The 12,331-nt window shown below is 39.2% G+C and overlaps 1 protein-coding gene across 1 annotated transcript in view; it reads right to left on the reverse strand.

Annotated features, from left to right (window-relative positions):
* Positions 1 to 1,117: 1,117 nt before the first annotated feature.
* LOC122668257 (cyclic nucleotide-gated ion channel 1-like) overlaps positions 1,118 to 12,331 on the reverse strand; it is a 35,462-nt gene continuing 24,248 nt past the window's right edge. The window contains exons 4-7 of the mRNA XM_043864849.1: positions 10,855 to 11,132; positions 3,468 to 3,579; positions 2,088 to 2,324; positions 1,118 to 1,985 (exon numbers count right to left, since the gene is read on the reverse strand). Of these exons, the coding sequence (XP_043720784.1) occupies positions 1,293 to 1,985; positions 2,088 to 2,324; positions 3,468 to 3,579; positions 10,855 to 11,132 (1,320 nt within the window). The 3' untranslated portion in view covers positions 1,118 to 1,292. The remainder of the gene's footprint in view (positions 1,986 to 2,087; positions 2,325 to 3,467; positions 3,580 to 10,854; positions 11,133 to 12,331) is intronic.

Here is a 12,331-nt window from a genome sequence, read left to right on the forward strand (position 1 = left end):
AGTAGGATGTGAAAACCAGGAAGTCTGAAAATGAAAAAAAAAAACAAAATTTGAAATTTGGGGAAGGTTTACAAGCATCCATGAGCAAGGAGTTATGGTCAGAACTAAAAGATGGAAGTGGGCTGAGGGAGATATTATGCCAACCTTCAAGGCATAAAGGGTGCAAAAAGCACCAATCGAATTTTTCACAGATTAGATTAGGGATTTTTTGTTTGTTCGATCAATTGAAACGAGCTTCCAGTAGAGGGACCTCTCTAAGGTTAAAGGAAGAGATAAGATTTAATAGGCCATCAACAACGGGGTTAGAGGCATATAGACATTTTCCCCCAAGTTTTTCCTCATCAGAGAATATTTAATTAAAATCACAAATGAGAACAAAAGGGAAAGTAAGACTAGAGAGAAAAGAAGATGGATTGGTCCAAAAAGAAGCTCTAGCCAAGGGTACAGGAGGGGCACATAAACCAATGAGGCACCAAGATCCATTTCCGGACTGAAGATCAAAGAAGAGGGCGAAAAAATCTATCAAAACATAGAACCTTCGAAGGGTTAACACCTGGGCAGCCTAAACAGAGCAAACCACCATTCTTAGGTTCTTCATCTTGAGAAAATAGCAATTTTCTGAGACTTCTTAGGTTAGCAGAACAACTTTTCCCAGAGCCCTCTGGCCTAGGCTCAAGCATCACAATTGGCACATTGGGCAATACATATCAAGATCAGTATCCACCAACTAAGCTGGTTCTCTGAGGGAAAATCAAACATGAAATGGACCGTGTTGATCAACCTGAATCATCTCAGGTGGAGCTTGATCCGATTTCTAATACCAAGTTTCAGCTCTGGCACTGTTAGGAGAAATTACAACTTCTCAGGGCCTTAACCCAATTTCCAACTCCGAAGGATACGTACAGTTCTTTTCCACCCTATCCCTTTCCAACTAACATGGAAAATTCACAGAGAAGAAAAGACAGACGGACTGGCAGAAACGATTAAGCATGACAAATATACAACGGTCCTGTGCCAGGGGAACCATTGAATGGTCTGCAACAAACTTAACAATGTCATGAGACTTATGTAAGGCAGATCAATACCCACAATTGCAAGAGTGTACAAATGGAAAATACAACAGTGGGACATTCTTATAATGTATATAAATTATATACAATACACAACTAGTTCACTGAAACCATGATGCGTCTATTCAGGCTTTACATGCGCTTTTAACAGGTTACTCAGGCTTTACACGTTAAACACAAAAATATAGCAGACCAAGTATGGCCAAGGATGATATTACCTAGTTAATGATCTTCAGCTGTAAAATCAGGCTCTTCAGGTTTCTGAAGCAATATAGGTGGTAATCTCTCCCTCGCTTTGCGTGCACCATTGCGCCTTATAGCACGTAATGCATTAGCAGCAAACCGTGAAGCATAAATGGTAGCACCAAGGCTTGGAGAGCTCCCTGCCCCCGTGGCCAATGCATCCTGCAACTTATCTTCCTCCTCACGTAAAGAGTCTTCTAGCTTCTTCTTACAGTAGCGGCGCCAAGCTGCTTGTATGAAACAGGCTGCCCATGTCCTCCACTGATGCGAGTAGAACCTGAAAGTGTGTCGGAGCTGCTTGCTGTGAAGTCGCCGGAACTGGGAAGCCACAAACTTCAAGTCCTCTGCCTCAAGAGCAAAGGCTTCGACCTCAGTCAGGGCCTTCACTGTTCTGGTTGAGATCGGGAGGTTGGAAGATGAGTGGGGATCCAACGCCCATGTCAGCAACTCTTCTCCACAGAAATCCCCAGCTTTCAGAAAATCAGAGTTAAAGAAGCCAGTCCTTCCACCATTTGTGGTCACACTCCATAGCTTCCCCCTCATGATGAATAGCATATCATCCACCGGATCCTCCTCACGAACAATGACACTGTCCTCTGTGTAGAGTGCTGGCTTGAGGCGATCACACATTGCATCCAGTAATTGGTCATCCATTTTTTCAAACATTGGCACCTAAGGAGGACAACGAGATTTAAGAACCAAGAAACAAGAGTACATGAATTTCCCAGTACCAAAACTTCCAAGAATTCTAAGAAATATACGGAGAGCACTCACTCTCATGAGTAGAGCCAAGCAGAGATGGCGTTTTATGTCCCTTCTGAGGTCCTTGGGAAGGTTGCAGAGCAGATTCTCTTCATCAACACCTCTCGTTTCTTGCCACTTGTACTGGTCATAACGCCTGATCCGTTCCCTGAGGCTGTCAGGTAGCAAACGGTGGGACATCCATTGCTCTGCATCTCGCCTTTTCAATCTCATCTCTTCTAATCTAACAGTAGTGGACTGCAGATATGTCTGTACCAGCATAACAGCATAAGTTCTAATATACAGAAGGGTGAAAGGCAGTATTATGAGAAGATAATCAGAGGTTCTTCATCATGAACCAAGGGCATGAAAAGTGGGATACAGAATCAGACCATCCAAATGATACTAAAAGAACAAATTGATGAGTTCCCAACCATCCAATCTAATGAATTTTTCAAAACAATTCTCCCCTGTTTCCACATCTAATACTGTGATTGGAAGATTTGGATAACGACCATGAAAATGACATCTACAAGGTATTACCCCTGTATCCACATCTAATACTGTGATTGGAAAATTTGGATAATGACCATGTAAATGACATATGCAAGGTATAACCTCATATGCTGTCTTCACACATACATAACTTAAGATATAGATTGATAAGCAACCTCATTTCAAGGGGCCAATTTTTGAAGTGATAAGATTCATCAATGCTAATCACATATGGATGCATGTCAGCCACATCAACTACTATTTTAGAATCATGATATGATAATGCAAGTATGTATCATGGTGTGTATCATTCAGAATCAGTAATCAATATGCAATAGTTTAGAAGACAGACCAAACTCATCCTCTGTATCACTTCTTACTATTACAGTAGATTTTCAGATATTACGTTTTTGAACAAAAGCAAAGGTTTGGCCAATGTAAATCAGAAGACTCCTAGCAGATTTGTAATTTGATATTATCCACAAGAGCCTGTGGTCAGCCACATGCATGCTTATTTCTATATAACAGAAATACCAATAATGGTGTTATCATTATTGCCCAAGATCATATTTATAGCATGCCTATGCATTAAATAAGTTTTTTGCTAGTATGATTCATGGCGCAAATAGGAAACAGGGAAACCAACAATTTTACAGTTATTTAAACTATTGATTTTAACCGGTCAAACAGGTCAACCAGTTACAAAAATAAATTGGCCAACATTCCATACATGGGAGACCAGGAATTTGTCCTACTGTGGTTCACAATATATTTATTGCTACTGATTTTTCAACTGATCCTACAAACTAACAAATAGGAAATGCCAATATATCTTAATTTCAAGTCGCTAATATGCAATGGATTTGCTGATTTAAACCAGCTAAATAGTGAAGATGCAGAGAATAGTTCAGTAGTAACCTGCATATTGCCAATGAGAAACGCAAAAAGAACCAAACCGAAGATGGAAATGAAGACCGCAAATACTATCTCCCAAACATAAGTACTTGTTTCCAGATTTTGCCCAAGAGAACTGTAAAACAATACAAGCAGAAGAGATCACACATTAGCTCAAAAATGACTGCTCTAAAATGTGATGGTGCAGCAACTAACATTGAGAGCTTTAAAGGAACCCCGGACAATCTAAAATGTGCCATCATCAACTAAATAGTAAGTCTATGCCAGTGGAGTGAAGCTGATGCAATTCAGATTGTTCAATAGGGCCTCCAAAGACTTTATTTTGGCCACGAACAGATGTAATAGGCCTATTTTATAAGCCCATATTGGGGGGGGGGTTCTTAGCTCTAAATACGGGATTAAGTACATGGATAAGATTGTGTGGGTTCCATGTGCTGTTAAGTAGTCAAATTAGAGTCCTTTTTGGTTAAGTACTTTATATATTATTTTTAGACGGTAGTTTATGTTGTTTGGAGTCTTCTATAGCAAGTGTTTGATCAGTTCAAGTTGGTTTTTGTTTAGGTAACTTGAAGGGATAGTTGTTTATGTGGTTTAGGAGTTCTAAAGTGAGTTTATTTGATCTTTATAAATAGAGTTATAATCCTATACGAATTTAAGGCTTTTTGTATTGAACTTTTGAGTTCGTGTGCTATGGTACCATGCATACTTATCTGGTGCATAGTTATCAAGGCGTAAAGGCAACCCAAGGCAGTGGAGGGGCGCTTAGGAGACAAGGCGCCTAGACGTTATTCCTCCCGCCCCCATTCTTTCTATCCCATGATCCCATTATTAGTATGCTATAACATATAACTTGTAATACTAAGAATACCAAATACAAAGATAGATAGTCACTCTCAATCATTTTCTCATACAACATTGCAAACTGCAAATCAGATTATTAAAACTTGAAATCAATTAATCATCAATCAGCATTCAGCAGGAATTAAACAGAAAAGAGATAATTGGGAGAAAAGAAGAAAAAGGGCTGCAGTGTGCGTTGAAGGGTGAACACCGAAAAAGTGAACAAGAAGTCAACAAAACAGGGTATTGGGTACTCTAGGGTTTCATTTCATTCTAGATTCTTTTTTTTTTTTTTTAAAAACTACATGATTCTGTGAATTTGACCTTAAGTATACTATCTGCACACACACAAATGAGATGGTTAGAAAAAGCATTCATCTTTTTTTTTAGATAGAAAAAAAAAAAAAGCAATGCCAAGGCAACCGCTTAGGCTCCAAGGCGTCCCAAGGAGAAGCCTAGGCGACAGCCAGGACAACAAGGTGCTCACCTTTCATGACTATGGTAAGTTGACCAACATCCCGGACACCTAGGCAACACTTTGACAACTATGGTCTGGTGAGCAGTCATATCGACTTTAATCTGATGCTTGATTGGTTGATATGAGTTGCTAAAAATCTATTTACCATTCTCTCAAAGTGCTGATTCTATTCTGAGTATAGATATCCCATCTTTTTCTGGTTTCTTGAATTCCTACTCCAACTAGGAATTTTCTGAAACTCCAAATCTAACCATTGAATTTGAACTCTGCTTCCACACTTAGCAATTGGTTTCTGTTTCTAAACCTTTCATAGGGTTTCAAAGTTTAAACTTGAAACTGATTTCTTGTCTTCCTACTACAAGTCTGATTTCAGTTTTAATCAATTTTCAAGTCTAACCTAAGAATCTGACCATTAGATCAAGCCTGATTTTTATATTATATTCTTCCAACCAATAGAGCCTTTTGACCAGAATTTTGGCTGAATCTGATCCCTTGATTCTCTGTTATAAAAATTATTCGAAAATCTAGTTTCATTCTTTATCTGCGATCTTGTCACAAGCTGATATCTCACTGGATCTCACTGGTTCAAGATTAGCACTGCATCATTTGTTATCAGAGCCAAGAACCCCCCAATACGGGCTTATAAAAGAGGCTCATTATATTAATAAACCCAAAATAAAAAACCCAAGGCCCAGAGAACTCATCCATGGGCCAAAATAAAGTCTTCTAAAGCCCAATTGAACAATCTGAACTGCAACAGAACCGTTAGGAGGGATCCATTTTATAAAATTGGACCAGCCCCAGCCTCGAAATAAGTTCAAGGAGATACTACAGAGAAACTTTTTCTTCTTGATACCTCCAAATTTTACATTTTGATCTCCCAAAAACATCAAATGTATGCTCACTTGATTGATATTTTGGGCATCGGAGATCCTAAACCACACCGAAGAGTAACTTTCAAGCAAACTTATCATAAGAAGACGAGAGGAACCACCATAGTAGTCATGGTCAACTAGGCGTCACCTAATTGGGGGTCGAACCAAAACAGCCATGCGAGAACTGTATATTACATTCCAGATCATTAGTTATATAATTAATGGAGTAAATTACTCCAACCTGCCCTGACCTTTCTGACAATTCAGCGAACCTCCCTTGCGTTTCTGACAATTACTGAAACCTCCCCTACTTTTCAAACTTGGTATCACTTAGTCCCAGTCCATTAGTATTTTAAGGTTAGTTAACGGCTAAATTTGAAAAACGAAGGAAACCTGACAATTATACCTATTTTCCCATTAGGAAGTTACCCTATTGCCCTTAATGAATATCTAACTCTAGTCTCAATCCCATCGTCATCTTCTACCTCCCAGAACCTCTCAACTCAACCCTAACCTGCAAATAGAAAGAAGAAATGGCGGAATCTGCAACAGCGTCGACAAGCGATGCGAGTGCACCGCTGTTAAGAGAGACGGAGATGGTGGAAGGTGTCATTGACTACAAAGGCCGTCCAATGAACAGATCAAATACTGGCAGATGGAGATCTACCGCCTTTATTATCGGTAAGATTTAAGGTTAACTTGTAAGTTTTTAGGCTTCCAAGCTATTTTGGAGCTAAAAATTAATTGAGACTTCTATTTTATCCAAGTCTAAGGTTCGTGAGTGGGAAAATGTAACTTGGATGAGCGATGATTGATGACTACAGGAATGGAAATCGAGGAGGTTACCCGTGAAGTCTCTGCTTTGATTGAGGTGCATATCCCAAGATTGGCGACGTTGGAGTAGTGATTCTTTCTTCATCACTCTATACAACAATCAATCCACAGAGAAAAATCATTCTAATTCTCTCATCTTAACCGATAGAACAGCCATTTATACAGTAGAGGACAATTCATGTCATAAACTTATTGATATGCCTTTCTTAACCTCTACCGAATTGGGGGATTGCTGGCGTGAAATCAAAGTCTTGGGTTCGTGCAATGGGTTGTTATGTTTTTTGTTGTTAAGGCCCACCGTGATTCATTACAACAACCCCATATAACTGTTGAATCCAGCCACTTGAGAAGTCAAGGAGCTTCCACATTCTCCCTGTTATCAATTATATCATCAGTGCGACAACAGTGGCACTTTGGTCGGATGTGGGTTTGATCCCATGAGTAAAGACTACAAGGTCATTAAGATTGTTGAAAGCTATCTTGAGTATAAAAATGGATCCTGGATTAAGCACAACGATGTCATGGTGTACTCGTTGAATTCAAATAACTGGAGAAAACTTGGAGACGATATCCCAGTCCCAGACCTACACTTCTCTTATGATTCATGAATGCCAATTGTTAATGCTGCTATTCATTGGATTAGAGTTTAGATTGCAGGGTTGTAGAGGGGTGAGGGTGGGTGAGGTTGCAAGAAAAAGAAAGAAGAAAAATAAGAGGAGAGTGGGGATTGCAGCCTGCATGGATGGGGTTGCAGAGGGGTGGGGGCAGGTGGGTTTGTAGGAGGAAGAAGAAGAAGAAAGGGAAAGGGTAAGCTGATGTTGGTCAAAAGTAAGGGCATTTTGGTCACAACAGGTTTTTTACTAACACCGTTAACGGACTGGGGCTAATTGAAATTAAGTTTGAAAAGTAGGGGAGGTTTGAGTAATTGTTAAAAATGCAGGGGAGGTTAACTGAATTGTCAAAAAGGTCAGGGGAGGTCAGAGTAATTTACTCTAATTAATGTCTTTTTATTGTTATATAGTTATAGCACCATATATTCTAGAGAAGAGAAGGGTGTCTAGTTTATACGTGGACCTAATTAAAGATATGTATGCTGATGTGGTGACTAGCGTTAGAACGATGGGGGGCCAAGGTAGTGAATTCCAATCTCAATTAGGTTACACCAAGGTTCAGCCTTAAGCCCTTACCTGTTTGCGCTTATCATAGACGACTTAACCAGAGGCATACAAGATGAGGTACCTTGGTGTATGATCTTTGCAGATGATATTGTATTGGTAGATGAGACTAACGCAGGGATTAATGCCAAAGTGGAACTATGGAGAACCACCTTGATATCAAAAGGTCTAAAGATAAGTAGAACTAAGACTGAATATATGGTGTGTAACTTTAGCAGTACTGGGTTGGATAATGAGGAAGTGAATATTGATGAGAGGGAGATCTCGCAAAGTGATCACTTTAGATATCTGGGATCAATCGTAAACAAGGAGGGTGTCATAGATGATGATGATGTTGCCCAAAGGATTAAAATAGGGTGGATGAAGTGGAGGGATGTGATCAAAGTTTTGTGTGATCGTTGTATCTCTTTGAAGCTTAAAGGAAAACTTTATAGGACTGCCATTAGACCAGCTATGATGTACGGGTCGGAATGCTGGGCTGTATAGAAGTGTCATATAAATAAACTTGGTGTTGCAGAGATGAGGATGTTGAGGTGGATGTGTGGGAGAAATAGAAAGGATAAAGGAATGATCTTCTTAGAGCTGATTTGGGAGTTGCTCCAACACAAGATAAACTTAAAGAGAGTCGTTTGAGGTGGTTTGGTCATGTTCAACGGAGGCCTCCGGATGCCCCAGTTCGGAAGAGTGACCTGATCCTAATTGAGGGAACCAAAAGAACCAGGGAAGGCTTAAGATAACCATAGGAGAAGTGGTGCGGAAAGACATGCTTTGCTTAGGCCTTGTCCCTAGTATGACCTCAAATAGAGCTGATTGGAGATCAAAGATCCATGCGGTCGACCCCTTTTAGCTGGACTTTGATGATGTGACATTGCCCTCTGTTTCACACTCCATTTTGAGATCTAGAGCAGAATGTTGGGTTGTTAAGAAGCGGTTCGTAGCTATGGTAGATGACCTAGAGTTTATGTCGATGTTTTTGCCCCACCCCCTTTATTTCCATTATTTATTTATTTTTGCTTGTGTCTATTCTAGGATCCATGTAGCCGACATTAAGTTGGGATAAGGCTATGATGTTGATGTTGATGTTGATGTTGATGTTGATGTTGTTGTTGTTGTTATATAGTTATATACTTTATAGTTCATAATTTATATATTTATAGTTCATTATTTGAATATTTTACATTCTTCCTTTTTGTTGGGTCTAGGCTGCCCGATGAAGGCAACCAGACGCCTGTCGAGGTGACACCTTGACAACTATGGTAAATATCCATCCTATCAAGACCTTTTGATGCAGCATCAAGCCTGAAGAAGATCCCTCATGCTGTTTTGGTCCACATGGACCATATTAGAACTAGACCAACCCAAAGGGCCAAGAACCAGGCCCAATTAAGCCCAGCCGTGGGTTAAGCTGGCCAGGGTTAGTACCTGTGATATTATTGCTGGTGGGGCCCATTAAGCCGACTCCAAAGAGCCACCAAACCTGAGTTTAATTTTCTTGTTTTTTAATATTCCAACGTATCTTTTCATTTTCCTAGGCTTAGTTAATGAATTGATTTCTTTTTCTAGGTGCTTCAATTAGACTTTTAAGTTTTCAAGTTGGGTCTTTTAAGTTTCTATGCAGGCATCCAAAAGTTTGTGTGAAGTAATTAATTTTACTTGGTATTAGTTTCTAGGTAATTTAATGCTTTATTGGAGTTAGCTTCTAGGTGATTAATGCTCGAGTCCAAGAGTCATTTTTATTTTCTTTATATACTCATGTAATCCAACAATGAAAGGAAGATTTGAAGAATGAATTGAATATTGGATTTCATTGGAAATCAGCAGGTGTGTTTGATCACCTTCTAACCCTTCCCCTCTCCTCAACGTCTTCTCCTCTCTCTCATGATACTCCCCTCATTCCCCCCGTCTCTTCTTCTCTCTTCATCCAAGATCAAAATCTGATCTTGAAACCTCGTCTTCTCCCTTTATCCTATCCCTAACCTCCCTATATACTAGATCTGATCACTCTATTACAGATCTGAACCTTCCACCTGCGTCACCTTTCTAAACTGCCAGTGATGGGTTTCTAGAAGCCTAAGGAACTAGGTTCAGAAAATCATTTGAAAACCAGAATCGCAGTGAAGGGGAAAATACCAGATTTAGAAGAAATTCAACAAGTAACAATCAACAACTCTGATTGGGATGAAATTCTGGTTGGATGTCACTTTAATGGTTTAGAATAACTTCTCAAAATATGATCGAAATCAGATGGTTAGATCTGGAATTATGAACTTTGCCATACCATCTAAACATTGAAATAAAAGATGGGTTAGCAACAGTAAATATAGCGAGATTAATTCATTTCTTAAAGTTTTTGCTGTAAATGTTCAGCATGCTTCCAGTGACGATACGAGGAACACAATTCAGGATATAACGGAATCCTGTATTAACATAATGCACACACAGATAACTGCTCTAAAAAGGGTTAATACGTCCCCATTGTTATCCCATGTGTGTCTAAAATAAAGTATCATAAAATATGCTCTTATGATATTTGTTACTGCATAAGCAATTAAAATATGCTCTTATAATTACAGGTCAGATTTGTTTGAAATTGATACCATAACATCAATTTTGTTTGGGGATTATAACTATGTTGTCTAATTAGTATTCTGATTTGTGAATTGACTGTTATACCCTTATCCTAACCCAACTAGGATTCTTTAATAAAATCTTATCCAACCATTGGATCGACCTGAAACTTTCAGCAAAGGTTCCTTTTACCTTAAAAACAGAATTAGACCTGAATTTTGCTCCAATCTGACCATCTGATTTGGAATTTTGTCGACTTTTTGGTTTGGGTGACTTGGGATCCTGTCCGAGGGGTGTTTAGCCTAAACCTTGGGTTCATCCTACCTACCCCCCCCCCCCCCCCCCACCAGGCCCATTTTATACATCCAAAGGGTGTAAGTGGTTTATGCACAGCTGAGCTGACTGATAAAAACTTACACGGTTACGCCCTTTACTGCAAGTATTCTGCAATGGGGCCAACACTCCTACAAGCCTCTTACCCAACAAACAAATGCTTGGCAATTTTTTTAGATGTAAAGTTTTTAGTTGGAAAGTTATCCACCAGAAGTTTGTTCTTTCTTCTTTTTCTTTTAATGGAGAAATAAACCAAGCAAAAGGAAACAAAATGATTTTGCACAAACCTCAGATTACGCAGGCCCCACCAAAAGCAGTAAAAGAACTTCTGTGGGAAATCATTTGATTCCACCACATCGGATGTAAGAGCATCAAGGAATATTCCAAACTCAAAGTGCGGATCCTGACCCGTAAGAAGACAAGTACTATTTAGAAATGACATGTCATTGATACCATCACCACAGTACAAACGACGAATTTCACATCCAGGGTTCTTCGGACAAGCTTCTCGCCAGCATGTATTTTGTCGTTCAATTGAAAACAAGTACCAAAAGGCCCCAAGTACCTGATTGCCATTCAGTTACATAAAAGTCAGAAGGATTCCTGTGAGAAAAGAAAATCCTGCTATTCGTTGCAATCATATCCAACGAGAAAGTCAATATATGAAGATAGAAATTACTTATCCTTCTCACTGATCTAGAAAAAGATCTGATCATCCAGTCGGCACCTCCTGAAAAGGCAACTAAAACAGCCCTGTAAACTGGATAATACTATGATGCAGGTGCAATTCCTTGGACCGGCCCAAACCGTTGAGGGATCCATATGAAGATGAACCGGGTCCAATTGGTCATTGGGTTCAGTAAGATATTTATTTTATTTATTTAGGGGAGTAATTTTCTGTCCGGGAGTGTGGCCTACGCCAACAATCCCATGTGTCTATCTCTCTCCTCAAAACAAGGGGGCAGAGGTATCTTTTCATATGGGAAGGAGAGAGATAGACTCATGGGAGTGCTGGTGTAGGCCACACTCCCGGACAGTTCTTTTTCCAGTTTATTTATTAAGGTTTTTAATTAGTTGAGTTTACCTTGAAATTTTCTGTTTTAGTTTTCATAGGCTAAGTATTGAAAGAGTTTGAATCCAAGTTTTAATTCAGTTTAGAGTCCAAGTTAGAGTCCCATTTAGTTTTAGTTAATAATTAGTGCTCTTTTATTTGTCTTTTATTTTCTTCTTTAAGTACTAGTATTAAGGCTCTTTTATTTGTCTTTTATTTTCTTCTTTAAGTACTAGTTTGTAACCACGCAATTGGAATGAAAAGAATTTTGATGGTTTATGTTACCAGAATGGTACGAACCAGGTTGTGTGAACTCTTCTCTCTCCTCTGAAATCTCTGATCTCACCTTCTTCTTTCTCACTCGATTCAGATCTGGGATATCTGAGCACATTCTTCCTCTGAGACAGATTGACTCCCTTTGTACTACGAATAACTTCAATACGCAAGAAATATCTAAGCATCTCCAAATCTTTCATCTAAAAATGTCAATGCAAATACACCTTGACATCCTCAATCTCAGAAGAGTCATCACCAGAAATAATAATATCATCTACATATACAAACATAAAATTACCACCTTGGACCCACATCGACAAACAAATACAGAATGATCAGAGAAGCACAGCATGAACCCATAACCACAAATGACCTTACTGAAATGGTCAAACAAACACGAGGGGACTGTTTCAACCCATTAATACCCTTGTGAAGAC

This window comes from Telopea speciosissima, chromosome 1, assembly GCF_018873765.1.
Source record: "Telopea speciosissima isolate NSW1024214 ecotype Mountain lineage chromosome 1, Tspe_v1, whole genome shotgun sequence".
NCBI lineage: Eukaryota > Viridiplantae > Streptophyta > Magnoliopsida > Proteales > Proteaceae > Telopea > Telopea speciosissima.